The sequence below is a fragment of the Odocoileus virginianus genome, chromosome 7 (genome assembly GCF_023699985.2).
Source record: "Odocoileus virginianus isolate 20LAN1187 ecotype Illinois chromosome 7, Ovbor_1.2, whole genome shotgun sequence".
In the NCBI taxonomy this organism is placed as follows: Eukaryota; Metazoa; Chordata; class Mammalia; order Artiodactyla; family Cervidae; genus Odocoileus; species Odocoileus virginianus.
Window position 1 is genome coordinate 76,186,974 of NC_069680.1, and position 21,413 is coordinate 76,208,386.

The 21,413-nt window shown below is 45.3% G+C and overlaps 1 protein-coding gene across 5 annotated transcripts in view; it reads left to right on the forward strand.

Moving 5' to 3' along the window:
* WDFY4 (WDFY family member 4) overlaps nucleotides 1–21,413 on the forward strand; it is a 257,168-nt gene that overhangs the window by 158,359 nt on the left and 77,396 nt on the right. For all 5 annotated transcript variants that reach the window (XM_070471003.1, XM_070471005.1, XM_070471006.1 and 2 more), the window contains exons 42-45: nucleotides 1,237–1,288; nucleotides 4,238–4,401; nucleotides 16,448–16,596; nucleotides 20,144–20,264. In XM_070471003.1, coding sequence (XP_070327104.1) covers nucleotides 1,237–1,288; nucleotides 4,238–4,401; nucleotides 16,448–16,596; nucleotides 20,144–20,264 — 486 coding nt within the window. The remainder of the gene's footprint in view (nucleotides 1–1,236; nucleotides 1,289–4,237; nucleotides 4,402–16,447; nucleotides 16,597–20,143; nucleotides 20,265–21,413) is intronic.

Here is a 21,413-nt window from a genome sequence, read left to right on the forward strand (position 1 = left end):
TCTTGATGTTGTTTGACAGAAGAATCACTAATTCACCAAGTACATAAAAGGGATGCTCTAACTACAGTCTGAATGAATGTAGATATGTGTGGTTCATATCTACACCACCAATCCCACCAACCTAATACCATGCTGACATCCATAAAAGTTCATTAGAATGATCTGGATTCCAGCTTTTGAAAAGAGCAATGTGATGGACATAGTCTACATGCACAAGTTGTGTCCTGGAGAAGTCATAACCAGCCCTCATATGGGCATTATTGTGCAGGCAAATCCCATATCAAGTCTTACAGTGGAAATAGCTGGAACTCAGCTATTTCTGCAAACTTGAGCCAGTGACCTATTTAGTCCAAATGACACTGAAACTGGATTAGATTCCCAGGTAAGAAAATCTGGACAGTCCCTGGGACTTGGCTGTAATGAAGCTTGGACTCTCTGTCAAACTTAGGTTTTTGCCTTTTAAATGATGAAGAATCATCCTTGGATTGGTACTGAATATAGGAAGAACCTGTTAACAGCATTTCATGTTCTCACTGAATGATCCTGGTTTAAGAGATTCTAAAAAGCTGTCTTTCCAAACCCTGGAACTCAAGATATTTTCTTCTGCATCCACCTGAAGTTACAATGTTGGGTTTATTCTCTAGTCCATCACCTCAGAATCTTTTACCCACGTTAAATCCTTTGTAAAATCTAATGAAAATTTATATTTAATTTATTCAGTAGACATTTTAATTTTTAATGTATTATCAATAAACATCTGGCAATATATAGTATTTTTCCCTCAAATACATTCCTTAGGAGATGGAGGCAGGAAAAATAAGCCTACCCATGGTGCTGATGGCAAGGCTAAAGGGTGGCTGTGGAACCTGGCCTCTGGTCACTTGGGCTGCCCCAGACCCTGTCTCTGGTCCCCCCTCCAGGGTGGCCCATACCACAGACAGCCAGGATGCTCTCTACTCCCATTTGGCATATCTTTGGTAATTACTGTAAATCTGACTTAATGGAAAATTGTGGGTTTTTTCCCCTTTGACTCAGGAACATTAATATTTGCATTTGATCGTGGTCCTTTAGGATTTGGCATTTTGCCCCCCTTGCATCTGAGTCTTGAGTGTGTGAGTGATTCAAAGGGTCAAATGTGTGCATGCGTGTGTATGTGTATTTGTGCAAATCTTTGGAATGGGGGCTGGGGCACATAGGTATCCAAATTTAATATCTGTTTCTCTGGTTTTATTTTAGGAAAGCCAAAATAGAAATGGCAGTGTTTCTCAAATGAACACTGAAAACCAAGGTATTCAATTTATCTATTTTTTAATTCAATAGTTAAACCAATTTTTTTATTTATTTAACATCTTCTTAAAGGTATCAAGTTAATATATTGTAGGAAAAGAATGCTGCAAGTCTAGAGAAGAGAGTGTAAGCCTTTCATCACTGTGCTCTTGCAGACATGAACACTCTATTAAGGGAAGGATTTTGTGTTTATGTTGCAACAGTAAGAACATTTTTCAGGGAAATTATCTTGTCAATGTGCTCTGTGAGGGAAATCTTAAAAGTGCCCTGTCCAATACAAATACATGTTCAATATGTGACCTAAAACACCTTGGAGGAAAATAGGAAAATGTTTTAGAGCAAAAGTGGATGGAAGAGATATTTAATACTTACACTGAATTCTCTGATTATAAGATGACAGACATAGTGGTCATTATTATTTCTCCAGTTTGAAAATGTACTTTGAATTCCTTATGTTTACTTTTTATCTAATACTCGTGGAGGAACTTGGTTGAATTGATATGTTGATAATCTAGTTTATTTTCAGAGATAATTTTGCCCCATACACTTCCAAGTGAAAGTGAAAGTCTCTCAGTCATGTCCAGCTTTTGCGATGGCATCCTCTAGGCCAGAATACTGGAGTGGGTAGCCTTCCCTTCTCCAAGGGATCTTCCCAACCCAGGGATCGAACCCAGGTCTCCTGCATTGCAGGCAGATTCTTTACCAACTGAGTCACCAGGGAAGGCCCCAACACATCCAAATACATACCAAATACACACTCAGACACGTGCACTACATTTCAGTTTTTGTGTTTCTACCAAGGATGTGCCTTTTGTTTCAAACACTCCCTGTCTGTGCGTTTCACTGTGTCCTAGGCTGCAGCTGATGTTGGCTCCGTAACCAAGTGACAACTTCCTAGAGCTGATTAAACTCATCTTGTTCAGTGCCTTAACCCCGGATTTTGTGTGGAGCTTGCTATCTTGCCAGTCTGCAGCAACGAAGCCCAGAAATAAGGATCTTGAGCCCTGATCCTGTGTTGATTTGGGGGTCCCACTGTAGCACAGGACTTGGGATGACATTGTAACACCCATTTTCTGGTTTCTCTTCTTTTCAGCCCAAGTGCCGTAACCCTAAGGTTAGAGGGACAGTCTGCCTGCTCTCCTTCTCAAAAGGAGACTGGGTGGCTGTGGAAGATGCAGGGGCTGGTTCTATGAGGACCAGGGCCACAGGCTGCTGAGTCCCCTCATTCACCACACAGAAGACTGCCCTGGTCACCTAGGACCCCAGGCCTTCTCTGTGTTTCCAGCGTGGACCCCCAATTCCCAGTAGGGAACTCAGGAAGGGGAAAAGAAAGGGCTGTGATCTCCACCATGCCTTCGGGGGTGCCCATATCTGCACAGTGCTTTCTTTGCCTGTGATGACTGTTGCTGTGAGCAGCAGTCACTTTCACTCACCCAGATGTGAGATACCCAGGTGGGGAGGAGTTCAAAGAGATAAGCATCCTGGCACCAAGAGAATGACCAGGAGCCCCCTTGACCTGGCTGCCATGTGCAATGTGCTGCTCAAGGCCGGTGGACACCCGGGACAGGGTGGAGGAACAAGATCTAGAGATATACGTAGGTCTATGCTTAGCTGGTACCCAAATGCACGTGTCCAGGAGTGCATCCTCGGGAAATAAGTCTGTATGTACACACACTGATTGCAGCACTGTAGATTTTGGTAATACAGAAATAGATAATAGTTGTATCTCTAAAAGAATAGGAAATAGGTTGAGTGTTTATGGAAGTCACACAATAGATTATTACACAGCCACTTAAGTTGCTTTCTAAGAACTTTTAATGGGATGGGAAAGTATTCATGGCATAACTTTTTTTGAGCAAAATTTAGAAAAGAAAAGCTATAAATTCAATAGAATTCTCATCATGTCAAAATTACATGTGTGCATACATATACGTGGGGCTTTCCAGGTAACTCAGTGGTAAAGAATCAGCCTGTCAATGAGGAGATGCATGAGACACGGGTTTGATCCCTGGGTCAGGAAGATCCCCTGGAGGAGGAAATGGCAACCGACCTCAGTATTCTTGCCTGAAAAACCCCATAGACAAAGGAGCCTGGCGGGCTACAGTCCGTGGGATTGCAAAGAGACAGACACAACAGCATTAACACATGTGTATTTCTGCACATATACATATGTGTACAGAAACGATATATAGTACATCAAAGTATGGCCAGTGAGGGCAAACAGCCTAGAGATGAAAAGGACTCTAGCGAGGGACTTGGTTCAGATCCTGCCTCAGATGTTAGTAGCCATATGACTTTGAGTCAAGTAATTAGCCTCTGTCAGTATCTTCATTTGTCAAGTGAAGATGGAATGGAATCTACAACCTAGGTAGGAGTAGAGGGAAAATGTCATTCAAGGATCCAGCACAGAGAAAGTGCTCACTAAATGGAAGCTATTGTTATTTGCACTCTCTCTGGATGCATGGGCAATATTTGTTTAATTTTTCACAATTTTTGTATTTCTCCCAACTTCATGAGTTTTCTAAGTTTTTTCTTTTTTACAATAAGAAGAGAGTTTCTGTAATTAGGAGGGCAAAGGTCACTTTTTAAAAAGAGCGAACAGAGTGAAGTTGAGACAAAGCAAATCCTGATGACCCTCTAGGGAACTGCTTTACTGATTAATGAAGGTGAATTTTTAAATGTCGCCCTGTGGTCACTGGAGACCCGAGAGCAACTGGGCTTAGATACACTTTCTGGAGTACATCAACCTGCAGGCATGTTCACCTCACAATGAGGTCAGAGGGGTATGTCCACTTTCAGAAACAGTGAGGGTCACCCTGGGTTCCACACCGTTCACAGCTGCTCTGAGACTTTGCAGTTCCTCCCAGGGCCTCGGACCTAGGCTGCACACTTCCCTCATGATGCAAGGTGGCCCATGCCCAAAACACATGTCCGCTTTTTGCTGTTGCAGATGAGCTGACACTGAAGGAAGGCGAGAGCGAGAGAGACGAGGTGGTGGACTGCACCCAGCTGACCTTCTTCCCCGCCTTGCGTGAAAGCCTGCACTCTGAAGATTTCTTAGAACTATGTCTGGAAAGACAAGTCATCTTACAAGAGCTTCTTGACCATGAAAAGGTAACACAGCCCATCACGATTACTCTTTAAAGATTATCAGACATGAGAGAACTCAACTTTTTGCACTTACATGAGAGGTGATATCTCTATTCACCATAAAGTGAAGGAGCAAAAAAAACCCAGCATACTCCTAAATTTATGGGCCCAGAGCAAGTATGTGAATGCCCATACATCTTGCATCAAAATGTTTAGATGTAAATCATGTTGTTAATCTGTTAAATGAAATATATTCTAATGTCCTACATTGACCTTTATAATAACCTGGGAGGCCAATTTCAACTTAGAATTCTTGACCTTCTTATGGTTCAGCGTCTTGATCCCCTGCTCACAGCCTGACCACTCTAAAGTTTCATCCCACACCTTCAAAAGGGGCCTTGGTGGATGTGTTTGGACACTGACCCATTTGTCCCAGCTGTCCCCACATTCCTCACCCTGAAATCAGCTCCCCTTGGCCACCACTCAAGCCTAGAGGAAGCATACTCATGGCACCATGAGCCCCGGAAAGGGTGGGCCCATGCATAGTGTGCACAGCCAGGAGGCAGGCTGGGCAGTTAGCAGGGAAACCCATGGTTGGGAATGCCTGGGGCTGGGTTGTGGGATCCCAGGCTGTTGGTGTGCATGACCTCTGGGTATGCCTGAAGGAGGGTTAGGGGGTCTCCCTGAAGTACAGGCACAGAGGTGGTCTCTCTTACACAAATCTAAGTAAGTATGGAAGATGAAGCACTTGTCTTAAAGTAAAACGGAACTGAACTGAAATCCCAACGTGGCCACATACTAAATAAATGGCCTGTTACTTCGTCTTCGTGAGCCTCAGTTACTCTCATCTTTAATATCGCAGCCATAGCAACCATTTCACAAAATTCTCATAAGGCTTAAATGGAATAATGGAAGCAAAGTGACTAGTGCAAAGCCCAGCTCATGTGAGCTGGCTTATTAAAGACCAGTTCTCTTCCCTTTTCAAAGGCCGTCTATCTCATCTATCAACACTTCTGTCTGGGTTGCTATGCATGTAAGTGAAGAAGAGGCCCCAGCAAAGCAGAGGAGTGGGCAGGGCAGGGCCAGAAAGTCATGCGGGGTCTACACAGAGGTGAATGCATGAGGGCTGAGAGCTAGCCTGGCCACAGGGTAGAGAAGAGCAGAGCAGAGCTATAGGCCACTGAGTAAGCAGCTCGGATTTCCAGGCCCAGGTGACAAGCTCAGAGAGTCTGTGATGCGTTTCAGCAAGGAGCAGAAACTGAACTGAAGCCTGTCCTTTCCAGGGGCAGGTTCCTGGTAGAGACCCCTGGAGGGTGTCAGATGGGGATTTGCTCCTTCTAGGCATTGGGTAAAAGGACTGGCTTGAAGTGCATTGGCCAAAGGGATGACTGCTGAGCTTCTACCACATTGCTTAGTTGCTTTCAGATCTGGGTAACAGTTCGATCAACACAGTCCTGGAAGAACAAGGTCCTGATATGTGCTTAACCCACAGCCTTCAGCCAGAGAGCACATTTGCAAGCCCCCATCATATCTTGCCACCACGCCTTGCTCATGCTGGTTCATCTACCTGCAGTGTTCTGCATGCTAGACTACTGGCAACTGACTCACCAAAGCCCGTCTTGACCTGTCCCCAATCTGAGACCTAGAAAGCTGTCTCTCCTTCATTCCCTGTGTCCCCTGCCTACTACATCTCCTCCTACCTTTGCCCCTGGCATACAGGCTAACCTTCACCACTTCACCTGTCTCTCTCTCTCTCTCTCACTGTACTGATGCTCATACACGGAGGGACCCTCATTTTTTCCTGAGGTGCCCAACTAGGGGCATGCCTAGAGAAGCCAGTCAGTAAACACTGACGAATGAAGATTTATTATGAGTGCGTGTGTGCTAAGTAGCTTCAGTTGCGTCTGACTCTTTGTGACCCATGGACTGTAGCCCACCAGGCTCCTCTGTCCGTGGAATTATCCAGGCAAGAGTACTAGAGTAGGTTGCCATGCCCTCCTGCAGGGGGTTTACCTCCTGCAGGTTCTTCACCACTAACGCCACTGGGAAGCCCCAAAGATTTATTATATTTACATTCCTTTTATTTTGGCTATGGAAGTAATGTTAGTCTACTGTGTTAAAGTTTAAAAAGAGGATATTAAAACATATATATGTAACATATACATGTTTATATGTGTGTATACATATTCATAATATCCAGCTGCCGAGTACTAACAGCTGATGACAGTTTGAACACATCACCTGTTAATATGTTCATATTGGTAAATGGATGTTTAGTAACTGCCCAGTCAATTGAAAACAGCTAAGAGATCATGCTTTCTTACTTTAAAAGCCTTTCTTTGCTTTGTGCTCTTAAAGGATCATGTGAATTCTCAGCATGGGGCAGCTTTGCTCCCAGGGGCCACTGCCAATGTCAGGAGACACATTTAGTCGACATGACTTGGTGGGGATGGGTTGCTAGTGGCGTCAGGTGGGCAGAGGCTAAGGATGCTGCTTCACATCCTCCAGTGCTCAGGAGAGAAGAGACTAATTATTCAGCCCCAATTGCCCATAGTGCCAAGGTGAGAAATCTTGATATGAAGGATGCATATTACACAGATTATTGAGCCCTAGCCATCCCTCCCTACTTCCCTGATAGGGTAAGGAAATTATATTGTCTCCATATTGACATGTAATTCTTTATATTGTTTTGATAAGAAGAGAGCAATGGCAATGCTTTGTTTTCCTTTGGTATATTAATTTTCTATTACTGCCATAACAAATTACCAAAAACTTGGTGACTTAAAACAACACACATTTATTATCTCAAAACTCCGAGCACAACATCGCTCAGCTGGTTTTCTGCCTAAGAGTCTCACAGGGGCTGAAACTGAGGTGTTGGCAGGACCGCGGGTCTCTCTAGAGACTCTGGGAATGGATGCACCTCTGAGCTCATTCAGGTGTTGGCAGAATCCAGTTCTACAATTCTGTAGGACTGAGGTCCCTGTTTCTTGCTGGCTGTTAACCAGGGGTTATTCTGAGCTGCTGGAGGTTGCCTACATCCCTGCCTTGTGGCCCCCTTCCTGCATCTTAAAAGCCAGCTGCAGTGGCCTTCTCACCCTGCATATCTCTCCAACCCCCTTCTGCCTCATCTTCCCTCTCCTTCGTCTCCCCTCTGCCTCCCTCCTCCATTGATTCTCTCCCACCAACTCTTCCACCTTCCTCTTCAGCTGCTAAGGTCTCATGGGAATTGGACCCACCAGGTAATCCAGGGTAATCTCAATATTTTAAGGTCTACTGATTTGCAATCTTAATTTCATCTGAAATGAGGAATCATTTCCAGCCCTTCAAGTAGCACCTGGTTTAGTGTTGGATGGGATAACCAGGGACGAGGCTCTTGGGGGACATCTTTGTCCCTAAATACTGCCTGCCACATTTGGTACCACTGAAGATCCATATATCATCTAATCCATGTTCCTACCATCCAAGAAGAGCTTCTGCAGATAGCATGACTCCCAGGTGCTTGCCAAGACTGGCCAGGTATCTGCAGCCCTGACTGGGCTGGGCTGAGGGCAAGGTCTGAAGTTGATAGTCACGGTCGGTGCTAATACCAGCCTGACCTATGCAGTGGGTGCTTGCCTTCAGTATTTTTGCTAATTGTCTCACGCTGTAGCACTTCACTCTGGGGTCTTGTTGGGGAAGCCAGAGCCTGAAGCCCCCAGGTGGCTAACTTCCCCAGCCTCTGAGAGGCAGGCCAGGACTAGCAAGATGCTGTTCTCCTGTCTGCCTCTGCCTGTACTTAAACTTCAGTCTCTCTGGGCCTCCATGTCACACAGCAGGAGACTGTCAGAATGCTTCGCGTGGCTCATGACTCCAGGCTGTGCAGACAGGAGCTTGTGAAGCCCAACAGGGGCTAAGGCAGGAACCGTCCTGTTTCCACATAGCGCTTGGTGTCCCTTTGTCTGCGGAGAGGGACCACCCCGGGTGTGGGGGCCAAAGGAGCGTCAGCTCCCAGGAATGAGGTGCTGAGCAGCTGCAAGCAAGATGGTTCTGAACATTATCAAGACATTTGTTCTTTGCATGAGTTGTTTTGATCCATTTTGTTGAGTTGTGCTCATTCCCTCTGGCTTTATGGTTAATTGTGGAAGAGACTGTTCTCTGATTCAGCTGAATTCCTGCAGGGTCAGTGGACCAAACCACCAGATACAGCCACTCCTTGGAGAAGTTCTAGGAGACAAGCGAGGGCCCCATGGGGACAGGCTCCCTTTAGGCAGAGTGGGCAGGGGTCTGGCCCCAGTTCCACCTCCACCGCTTATATTACATGTCCTCACCCGAGACTCTGTGCCAGGCACAGAGGAACTCTCGATGGCTTGTAGCTGCTATTATCACTGTGACCGTGGCTCTTTCTTTAATAGTATCTTAGGATTTGTTCTCTCAGTCCAAGAAAAAGGGGAAAATGGGGTATTAACTCTGAACACCAAGCGATTACCTTGAGGAAGTGGGGAAGGGCCTGTCAGTGCAAACGAGGAAGTTCTCATCTATGGACGGCATCGAACCCCAGACGGGCCTCCGCCCAGCAGGTCAGGTTTCTCCTGGGTTCTACTCTGACCCTCTGTTCCATCCTTCATCATCTCAGCAGGAAAGATATCCACTCAGGCCTGGATTCTTTTTAATCTGTCCCAGCTCAGCACTTGCCCCATCGAGGAAAGGAGAATTGTTGCACTGACTCTGGAACCACGGTGCAAATGGTAAAGAATCTGCCTGCCAATGCAGGAGATTCAAGAGACGCAGGTTTGATCTCTGTGTTGGGAAGACCCCCGGAGAAGGAAATGGCAACCCACTCCAGTATTCTTGCCTGGAAAATGACATGGACAGAGGAGCCTGGTGGGCTACACAGCCCATGGGGTGGCAAAGAGTTGGACATGACTGAGCGTGTGCATGCTCGCACACACACACACACACACACACACACACACTAGGACCATGAAAGTGCTCAAGCAAAGATACAGGAAGTGTGCCCACAGCAGGGGTGTGTGTGTGTGTGTGTGTGTGTGGGTGTGTGTGGGTGTGTGTAGACGGTTATTTTCTTCATTTCCTCAGACTAATATTTTCTGCTTGTGTTGAGACATTTTGTAACAAGTATTGTTGTAATTCTAATTCAGCATTGTTGAGACAATGTCAGCATTGTTGAGAATTCTCCTAATTCAGATGTCTCCATAAGACGTTGTGGGTCTTGTGTGGGTCTCCTGTGCTTTCTAAGTGAAAGCACACCCATGCAGGGTATATGTGGCACGTGTGCGCCCACACTCAGAAAAACCAGAGCACCTGCCTTCAGTGGCCATCACAGAAAGTGGGCAGGCAGCCTCACAGCGAGTCCTGCCCCTTCTCCCCTGCCATCTCAGAAGCACTTGCTTTTAGAGCCTTCGCAAGACCCAGCCCAGGAGACTACAGGGCACATCTCCTCACACACTTCTGGATGGCTTGTCCCTACAGAGGCCTCTGGGGGAAGCAAGCAGACCAGAGCTCAGAATGGCAGCAGCTTAATTCATTGCTATGTGAGAGCTCTGATCGCCTCCAGCGATACCTGGGACAGTAATTACTCTATGCCACTTTTGTGCCATTGATTAATGATTCCCAGAACCACAAACACATTTCTCTGCAAACAGCTCCACTTGACATGAGGAGTGGTTTATTTAATGCATGTTAACCGTGGGCTTGTGTCAGCTGCTGCGTCCCTTGCACCTCCTCCCCAGAGCTGCTTGCAAAACTGTATCCACATAAAAAATGTGCTTCCAGACCCAGTCCAGAGTCAGAACTCCCATGGGAGTTCTTTTTACTGTTGCTTGAAAATTACATGAAATCAATTAATTTCATGAAAATTAATTAATTACATGAATTAATTATTTAATCCATGTAATATGTAATTAATTACATGAAAAACTAAACATTTATTTTTTCATACAGACTCAATGTAAAATATTAGCATGACTTTGTTAGAAACGAAATCAGCTTAAAGGGAGATCTTTTTGTGTTGAACAGCAGAGAGCAGCATCAAGCTCTTCATAGGTATTTTTAGCTGAAGTCATTTGTAGAAAGTGAAGAAGTGTGTTAAACCTCTCATGTAGAATCTTCCCCCCAAGGTGAGTCACCATGACTGACTTTCTAGAATGCAGGGACTACACATGTAGTCCCTACTGAAAACCTTCTGAGACTCTCTTTGGCACACTTCGTGCCCTTCTGAGCTGGCCCTGTGCTTCCCTGGACTTGCTTCTCTCGCCCTTACATGAGTGTGCAAGTGTGCATGCACACCTGCCTTTTTACTCTAATTATACAGAATTGTTTATATTCTCCAAACATGTCCCACTGTCTCAAGACTTTGTACCTTGGAAATTTTCTCCTCTGTTTTTAATCTTCTTAACTCATAACCACAGCCTTGGGGTCACCACCTCGAGACTCACTGCTCTGATGTCACCTCCACTCCCTCTCGGGGCTCTGTCTGGGCCAGGCACTCTCCTCTGTGCCCCCAAAGTATGTGTGCTTCCCTCCAACATCATGCTCTTCGAGGACAGTTGTTATTCTCCTCTCTTTCCTGTCGAACCACAAGCACCACAAACATGTGCTCTATCTCCCCTTGTGTTTGCTTGGGGGCACAGGCTAAAACATCTAACACATCTCTATTAAATGAAAGTATGAGCAAATAAGTGAGCGGTAGCCATAGGTTTGCATAAGACGGGACCTCAGCTTTCGTAGCCTGGCTGGTGTCCCTGGCTCAGTTTCTAAGAGTGGTCTTCAGGTCATCTGCATCAGAATCATCTGGCCTGCCTATTCAAATGCAGATTCCAGGACCCACTCTGTACCTGCTGAATCAGAACAACTGGGATGTAACCTGGGAATATGAACTTTAACAAGCTGCCCGGGAGACTCTCCTACCTAAGCTTTTCAAGTAAATGCTGAGATTCATGGGTCTGGGTTTTACAATATCCAGAGCTGCCCTAGCTAGAAACATGTTCCGACTTTAACCACTGATGCGTGGCTCCTCAGTAAAGGCACTTAGTGCCATGCACTGCGCTTTGAACAGTCTTCAGAACTTGTAATCCTTTGCAGTTTCCGTCCTTTTCCATTTGGTCTCCTCAGAGCCAGCAGAGAAAGGCCGAAGGTTTGGTTGTTTGCAGGCTCACTTTTGGAAATGGCAGGTGCAGGCAGACAGGGGTCATCCCAGCTCCTTGTCTCCATCTGAAAACACGAGTTGCCATCAACAGATCTTTGCGTTATATTTCTTCTCAGATTTGCCAAGTTGACATATAAAAAAATAGTGTCTCCTTATTGTTTTAATATACATTTCTTTGACTACCTAGTGTGACAGAATGCTTCATCTAAAAATCATCCGTGTAGAAAAAGTAGATGTCTGAGTTCATAGGTAGTCAATGTAAATGGAATTGAATAGCCTCTTTCCTTTTTGATACTTAATTTTTCTCAGCAGTCTGTGCTTTTTTAAAAAAAAAAAACAAAAAGAGAGAATACTTATTCCAGACACCAGTGTAGCAGAATTTATTGTTAACAAGGTCTAGGTGAGCAGATGTATGAAAAGAGAAGTGTGACACCTGTGAACAGAGCTGAAGCTTTCTTTGCAGTAGATTTTGCAGACAAGTGTGACAGAATGTGGACTTCCCAGGTGGCTCAGTGGTAAAGAATCCGCCTGCAGTGCAGGAGTCGCTGGTTCAATCCCTCAGTCGAGAAGATCCCCTGGAGAAGTGAATGGCAGCCCACTCCAGTATACTTGCTTGGGAAATCCCATGGACAGAGGAGCCTTACAGGCTACAGTCCATGGGGTCTCAAAGAGTTGGACATAACTGAGCAACTAAACAACAGCAACAATGAGAGAATGTACATGTTAGCTCTGTTACTGGATACCTCATGTGATAGTGCTGAATCTTACATTTTCTACCTGTAAAATTAAGGTGTTGCACTAAGTTGTAGACTAATAGTGCTGGAAGAAATCTTGAGAGAGCCTCCAGCTGAACTTCCCCTTTGCAGACATCAGGCTGAGGCCTGCTTCTAGGAGAATGTGCTGGTGTGGGTTTCCACAGAATGTCCCAGCACATTTTTGCCCCTCTAACTTTATCTCTGGCGGTTTTGGACTTCCAGACAACCTGTTCCTTATCATACCTGGGCCAGGTGTGGCTGTGTACTTACTTATCCACCCATTAGGAGTGAAAATATATCACTTAGCCGATCTTAAAAATGTTCTACTTGTGGAGCTGAAGTTCCATTCTTTTTAAAGTGATTGATAGAATCATGGCAGGAGGGATTTCTTCATCACGAGTGAACTTGGTGATGGAGCCCTCTTAGGGTTAATTTATTTATTTATTTATTTTTTTCTTGTTTTAATTTCTTTTCTTTTCTTTTATTTTTTTTTAATTTTTTTTTTAATTTTTTTTTAATAGGCTAATTACTTTACATCATTACAGTAGTTTTTGTCATACATTGAAATGAATCAGCCATGGATTTACATGTATTCCCCATCCCAGTCCCCCCTCCCACCTCCCTCTCCACCCGATCCCTCTGGGTCTTCCCAGTGCACCAGGCCCGAGCACCTGTCTCATGCACCCAACCTGGGCTGGTGATCTGTTTCAGCCTAGATAATATACATGTTTCAATGCTGTTCTCTTGAAACATCCCACCCTTGCCTTCTCCCAGAGTCCACAAGTCTGTTCTATACATCTGAGTCTCTTTTTCTGTTTTGCATATAGGGTTATCGTTACCATCTTTCTAAAGTCCATATATATGTGTTAGTATACTGTAATGGTCTTTATCTTTCTGGCTTACTTCGCTCTGTATAATGGGCTCCAGTTTCATCCATCTCATTAGAACTGATTCAAATGAATTCTTTTTAATGGCTGAGTAATATTCCATGATGTATATGTACCACAGCTTCCTCATCCATTCGTCTGCTGATGGGCATCTGGGTTGCTTCCATGTCCTGGCTATTATAAACAGTGCTGCGATGAACATTGGGGTGCACGTGTCTCTTTCAGATCTGGTTTCCTTGGTGTGTATGCCCAGAAGTGGGATTGCTGGGTCATATGGCAGTTCTATTTCCAGCTTTTTAAGAAATCTCCACACTGTTTTCCATAGTGGCTGTACTAATTTGCATTCCCACCAACAGTGTAAGAGGGTTCTCTTAGGGTTAATTTAAATGGAAGAGCAGGGAATAGTTCACTTGGGCTCATTTTCCAGTTTTTAGAATGTTGTCCTTTTCTAGCAGAATGCATTTTTAAGCTATTGACCCAGCTCTCACCAGACATTCTTCTTGTGATTTGGTTTATTCTGGTTATTACTTAATTCTCCCCCAAAGGAAAACACCAGGAGATCATGAGAACATGCTGCAGCCCCTGCTGTTGGCACCACAGAGTCTGGGCAAGGATGGGGCATCACAGGGACAGGAGAGCCCAAGGAGGTACCAGGCCTGTGTACTCGGGCCCCATATCCAACCATGTGAACTTGAGGATGAAGTCTCCTCTGTACAAAGGCGTAAGAGAAGAAGCTTCAACAGCTTGGCATAGGAAGCATAAACACCCTCCACCAATGCTGGTGGGAGTGTGAATTAGCGTCACCTTGCAGGAGGGCAGTCTGGCACTAGATCAGAATACAAAATGTCCACATCCTTGACCTGCAGTTCTACTTCTAGGAATTTACAAGATTTACTACAGATTTACATATGTGTTCAAAGTGAACTATGCACAAGGATTGTCACTGCAGCATCATTTATAATGTTAAAACATTTGAAAACAAATCAATAGAGGGTTGTAGCACATCCATGCAAACTAATGGTCTGTATCTTTTAATAAAAGTGAGACAACTCTGTAAGAAGTGATTTGGAAAGGGCTCCTAGATGGCCTATTAAGGAACACAACTAGATGCAGACCAGTAGCTGTATGAATATGCTATTTGTGTAAAAAAAAAAAAAAAAAGATAATATGTATAAAACAAACTATGTAGGCACAGAATCTCTTTGGAAGATTATACTGCAGGAGAGACAAGACTTTTCCTCTACCCCCTTAGAGTCTCTATTTAGGCTACAGCATTGAGTTGTCAGAAGACAGATTGACAGGAGAAGTGCAGACAGATTTTATTTTTATGAGTACATGGGGGCCTTCCAAGGAAAATGAAGACACCTAAGGCCCTCAGGATCTGCACATGCCTGCTTTCCAGCTTCACCAGCCACACTGACCTCTCTTCTGCTCCCCAAATCTGCCCTTCTTGCCTCTATGCTCTGAGATGGATATTCCTGTTCCATGAAATTTCTTCTCCCAGCCTTGCCATGACTACTCATTTCCATCCTTCAGGTCTCAGAGTTTGTCTGAGATAGTGTCCCTTCCAAGTTTCTCTCTGCCTTATATCATTATCAACATGCTTTTTTTTTTTCTTCTTTCAATGCATATCACAGTTTTTGATAATGTATTGGTGGATGTGTCTTCCCCCACTGGATTTTAAGTCCCACGAGGGGTAGGGTTCTTGTTTATCTTGTTTGTCCCTCACTTTGGCTAAATCCCATTTGAAGTAGGGTGTGAGCACTGGTGTGCAGGGCTTCTTTCCAGGTTTAACCTCTGCTGCCCCATCATTGCTCCCAAAGGTGAGCAGGGAGCTTAGCTTTAACCCCAGGCTCTTCCATTTACCCACCTTTGGTGCATCCTCTTTCTTTTTCATCTCTAAATTAGACTAGTAAAATTTTTCTTTCCCAGTTGTAAGGATTATTTGTAAAAGGTTTACAATGTTTATGTGAAAGTGTTAGTCGCTTAGTCATGTCCAACTCTTTGTGACCCTCTGGACTGTAGCCGGCCAGGCTCCTCTGTCCATGGGATTCTTCAGTCAAGAATACTGAACAAGGTAGCCATTCCTTTCTCCAGGGCATCTTCCTGACCCAGGGATCGAACATGGGTCTCCTTCATTGCGGGCAGATTCTTTACCATCTGAGCCACCAGGGAAGCCCAGTGGTTATATAGTAGGTTGTTTGTTTTTTTTTTTTCCAAGTCAGTTCCTCCTTTGTATAGCTGAAATTAGCACAAAATTATCCTGAGAAAATGTTGGCCTTGATCTTACTCTGGTTCCTTGTGCGCTCCCGTCACCGAGAATTCATGTATTCTCCCACTCATTCCTTCAGAGATTTATTCTATATAAGGACCCAACTAGTCCTTACTTAATGTGGGACTCTGGTTCATACCAAGACATCATCCCAGGTCAGTCTCCCCAGAAAGCCAACACTGAGCCAGAGGTGCACGCGTCATGTTTATTGGGAGTGTGGGTTGCTAGATGGGGTGCAGGATGTGCACCCTCACTGCAGTCTCAGCCAGACCTCGGCTGAGGCCACGGGAGCTCACAGTGAATGGAGGCAAAGGGCCTGGTCCGTCTGCCTCTGTGCCAACCCGTTGTTGGGGACAGATGACCACTGAGACGGGGACATGACCCATGACAGGTACTCTCTTTAGCTGAGGGGATTCTGGGAAACTGCCAGCATCTCCAGCTGCTGAGAGAATGTGCTTGAGCCAGAAAGAAGGGATCTTGGCACAGCTGGTGCCTCCTCTGGACACACGTTGGAGCAGCCTTGGCCTTTACAGACAGTAGTACCAGTCTTGCACTTGTGGTTCTAGGCAGACCTGGTTCCCGTCCTGTCCTAGTCACTTTCCCGCTGTTTTCTTGACAAGTTTCTTCACGTCTGTAACTGAGTGATGCCTCAGACCTCAAAAACTTTCCTCGTTGTTTACTGAGAAGTGTTTTGCATGGTTGTAGAGGAGCTTAAAGTGAGATGAAAAATGTCAACATGTTCAGAATAGCAATGAACACTCATCCACATGCCTTAGTGCTATACGGTGGCCTTGGGTAGGTGAAATAATGAAACGGGGTGTTGGGTGTAGAAGTCCCACTTAGACTGTGCAGAGCCGTGCAGTTGAGGGGCAGCAGCTCTGTCATTTACATGGTGCTACTCTCACTTCCCAGTGCTCAGTGGGCGACCAGACACTGTCCATCTGTCCTCCTTAAGAAGTTGGGCGTGTTTCCCGCAGCATGGCCTGACTCTGGCACTCTCTCCCTGCAGGTGACGCAGAAGTACTCCCTGGTCATCGTGCAGGGCCACCTGGTCTGCGAAGGGCTCCTGCTCTTCGGCCAGCAGCACTTCTACATCTGCGAGAACTTCACGCTCTCTCCCGTGGGTGATGTCTACTGCACCCGCCACTGCTTGTCCAAGTGAGTGCCCCTCCAATCCTGGCAGATTCTGCCCTGACCCCAAGCTGCCTTCTCAGCCACCCCACGCCTATGCCTCCCACCTCGTTCTTTCTATGGGCTCGGGTTTGGGCCGGAAACTGAGCCTTGAGGTAAAAGAGAAGAACCTTAAGGCATCAGCATCCATGACTAGGATCCCCCAAAGCTAAAATCTGGAGCAGTTAGCCATACAGCAGATCCTCAGCTCTCCTGCTATGAAATGCACCACAGGACAAAAGGGATCACTCTTTAGGTTATTTGGATAATAGAATCCAGTCCCATCAGTGTACTTATTCAACAACTTTTTTTTAAATTGGAGTATAGTTGATTTACAATTTTGTGTTAAATACTGCTGAAAAATAATGTATATATATGCATAACTGAGTCAACAACTTCTTGCTTGTTGATCCTTATGCAAGACATCAGGCACTGCCTCTTTATCCCTGCAAGGCCCATAATACAATCAGCAGCATATACAGGTTCTTTTGGAAAGAGTTTGGAGCACACTATCATCCTATCATCAAGGGACAAAATACATGTTATGTGAGGGCTCTTCAGGGTTCATTCACACTTGGAGGGATGATATGTGGCTGGTATGGTGAGGGACAGCTACTTGGAGAAGTGAGCTAAGATTTGGGTCTTGAAGGATGAGTGAGATTTGGGTTGACATTTGAAGTCATTTTTATACCAACTAATACCAGAGATCTTTGGCAGGAAATTCTGAAGTTCTCTAGGATCAAATGTATTGATAGTTGGTGTATTTGGGTCAATCAGCAGCCCTTATTGAATAATTCTCTAGTGTTTATGAAGTATTGCCATTCAAAACCAAATTGATTGTGTTTGCACTTTTGCTAGTTATTGTCAGTTGTATGTTTACATCACTTGTGAAGAAATTTAGATGCCAATTTCTTTTCTAGTTAGCCAAAGCTCAAGTGATGACAAGATAACCTCTTAGCCCAGTGGCTCTCAAGCTAAATTACATTGACTCACCTGGAGGACTTGATAAAATAGACTTCTGGGACCCACCATCATCCCAGTTTCTAAGTTGATAGATCTGGGTTAGGGCCTAAGGTTTTACCAAATTCACAGCTAATGCTCATGCTACTGGTCTGGGACCACATTTTGAGAACCACTATTTAAGACTATTCACAGAGGAACAAGAGTCTCACCTGCCAATAAGCAAGAATTTTAACTCCCAGGTGTCATATTGTTTCCAGCCTATGTGAAGAAGCAAGAATTTAAGGATTGTGGAAGGATAGATGTCAGCCCACTCTCCTTTGATTTAGGTTTGCTTTAAAATGCTTGGCCTTCTTCTGTCTGCTAACTTCCATCTTTTATCCATACCAAATGTTCACTGATTGCAGTGAATCTTCTATGCTTTTTCAAGGCAGGCATATAATTAATACTTGGCACACTCATCTCATTTTATTGCTCATGTTTTATTGATACTGATCAATATGGACAATGGGTCTGCAGACTCACCTTTCTGAGAGCTGATGAAAGCTTTATACTCCACCCATATGCATGGAGTGCCCATGAAATGACTCGCATAATCCATTGCTTCACTCTCCACCTCTGGTTAGTGTTGGATAAGATCTTATTGATTAGGTAAATTGTGTTTATGAGGTGCATGTAATCATGGTCCAATTGACTATATCTGCACTTTCAACAGACACCCAGTTGTTAGGTTGGATGTACTCAAGTCTCAAAATGTCCTTTTCTAGAATGCAAGTAGCAGAGTAGTGAGAATGTTTAACTACCTTAGAGTTGCATAGGTAATTTTAGTCACTATACCTCAAAGAAGTGTTTGTTAAACCAGACAATGTTTTCTCTCTGAGCCCTTGTCTACTACCTGAAGAAAATGCTGGCACTTATGGAGATGTGGTTCTCAGAGATGAGCCATCAGATCATGTGAGATCAATGGAGATTAAGTCTTATTTTGACCATGAAGACTAAGGAAGATATATAAATAAGCCAGTTAAAAATAAAGCTAAGTCAACTCTGAAATGTTTCTCTAAAAGACTGCCATCAATTTGAGTATAGTTGAGCCTTAGACCTTGAAAGAGACTCCCTGATGTACCATGAAAACTTCCCAAATAAAACTCAAGATCACTGCCAATCCTCCAACAGTTATTGGACTCAGGTACTTTGTAACTTTCCTCAGAAAGCAAGACCCTTTCTAGAAGGTTATATTTTGCTTTGAGGGAGATTCCTTCTTGGCTGAATAGGGTAACTGTGTTTTCCGTGCAACTAGTTTTCTGGAGCTGTTGTATAAAGTATCAAAAACTGGGTGGCTTCTTAAAAAAGAGAAATTTATTATCTCTCAATTCTGGAAGCTAGAAGTCTGAAATGAAGGTGACAGCAGGGCCGTGCTCCCTCTATAGCTTTAGGGGAGGATCCTTCCTTGCCTCTTCAAGCTGCTAGTGTTTCCTGGCCATCCCTGATGGTCCAAGGCTGGTAGACACATCTCTCCAGTCACATGGCCATCTTCTCCCTGTGTGTGTCTGTCTCCATGTCTAAGTTTCCCTTTTACTGGAGGATAGTAGTCTTACTGGATTGGGATCTATTTTCATGACCTCACTTTATTACCTCTGTTATTTACCTATTTCTAAGTAAAGTTACATTCTGAGGTACTGGGGATTAGGACGTCAACCTACATCTTCTGGGGGACACAATTCAACCCATGACAGTGGCGGCCAAGCTCACAAGTTATAGCGTTTGATTCATTTGGTGGGAATCCAAACCATCCAACTGGCTTTTTATGATCGGTGCTTTTAGTCAGCAGTTTTAAGGCATCAGCTCTCTGTTTAATTTCATTCAACAAATACTTATTAAAAGTCTGTCTTATACCAGCACTGGGGTAGACTCCACAGATACACAGCTCAGTCGGATGAGGGCTGAGTCCGGTAGAGTTTGCGATCTAGCAGATGATTTGGGTATAAATTCCAGGTATAAACTGGTAATTGGGTTTGTCCCATACAAATGTGGGACAAATCAAAGTATGTTTTAATCTGAAATCCACTTCCATTACCAAAGACCCAGTCAATCAACGTCATGATTATCATTTAGTGTCCAGTGATCTCCCTAGTTAAGAATATCATATTAAAAGTTACACTATGACCATGTTGTCTGAGACCGTGTTGAACAGGGACTGTTTAGTAGAGGCTCTTCATCTTTCTGCCTCATGTTTCAGGAACTTGAAATTTGTCCGTACCTAACTACACATCTCTTTCACTTTTTCCCCACCACATCACCAACCCATTTCTGACCCCGATACCCAGAGAGCCTTCTCACACTTACGTCTGCACCCTGTGTCACTGTCTGTCCTGAAGGTGACCCCTTTGCCTTGTGTCCCCTCCTCTGGTAAAGCCAATGTCCCAGATTACCCCTCAGCGCAGGGCTGATACAGTCAGGGTTTATCAGGTAAGTGGGTGCTGGCACATCCCCCGATGTGTCCCAGAAACTCCGGTTCAGGCAGGTGAGCAAGCCCTCACTGGACACCCTCTCACTGCACGTATTGATTTCTTTCCAGCATTAGCGACCCATTCATCTTCAACATGTGCAGCAAAGACAGGTCCTCTGACCATTACTCGTGCCAGCGCCACAGCTACGGTGATCTCAGGGAGCTCCGACAGGCACGCTTCCTCCTGCAGGTGAGACCTGGGAGGGGCCCAGAGGAAGGACCCTCCCTTCCCTAACCCTAACCCTAAGACCTGATGGTGTTCAGATGCCATCGAGGCCCCATCTGAGTGGGAGGGGCACACCTCCTTGACCCCTTCACCCATGCACAGCCCAGGGTCCTTTGGGACACCTGTGAATACCCCTGGCTTCTGCTGCACACCTCCTTGACCCCTTCACCCATGCACAGCCCAGGGTCCTTTGGGACACCTGTGAATACCCCTGGCTTCTGCTGGGCTGGTCCCCTGGCTGGGACAGAGTTCTGCCCTCTGCTTCACCCTCTCCCCAGTCCCTGCCATTTGGCCACTGGGTCCTTCTCTCTCTTACCATGTCACTTAGGATCCAGCCCAAAAAAGCAAAGAGCTTTATTTTCCCCTTGACATGCCCCAGAGCTGCCTCAGAGACTCAGGAATACAGTATGGGGCAGCTCCACTGCCTGATGGCAGAGCTGGTGACTGAGAGCTGAGTGCCAGTCTGCCCTGTTCAGACCGCGGGGACACCTCCTCAGGCTACTGCCTCTCCTCTCTGCCCTCCTCAAATCTTCCTCTACCTTCAAGCTCCATCATTTCCTGGGCCAGGTGATTTAGAGATCTCCTGATTGTCCGCTGTGACCAGGATCCCAGAACCTTGTCTGGTGTATTCAAGGGCTCATCTGGCTGCTAAACAGAGGGGACTCCTTCCAGAGGCAGGGTTCTTTGTCACTCTTTGTCAGTGAGTCACAACCAAACACTTCTCATCTCCTACCTTAGAGGCACACCAGCTGGTTTAGAAGCATCACCTCAGTGGCAAAAGGAGGAAGAACTCTGGGGTTCCCACTGGCCTCAAACACATCTTGCCCTCAGCAGTCCAACCTCTGAGATAGCAAAGCTGCAACTGTGCCCAAGGGCCTCCCAACCTGGCAGAGGAAGAGATGAGGGCCCACCCTTGTGAGAGGGGCGGGGCCCAGACCCCTTCCCCCATTCTCTCTGCAGGGTCTCTATCCTGCATAGGCCAACAAGACAGTGCTTGGCCCCCTGGAACAGAATAAGTGTACCTTTCATTTGTAAACTTCTTTGTCCCGTGATCCTCCTGCTGGAGGCCTCATTGTTATTTATATTATTATTATTCTCTGGAGCTAAAACTCA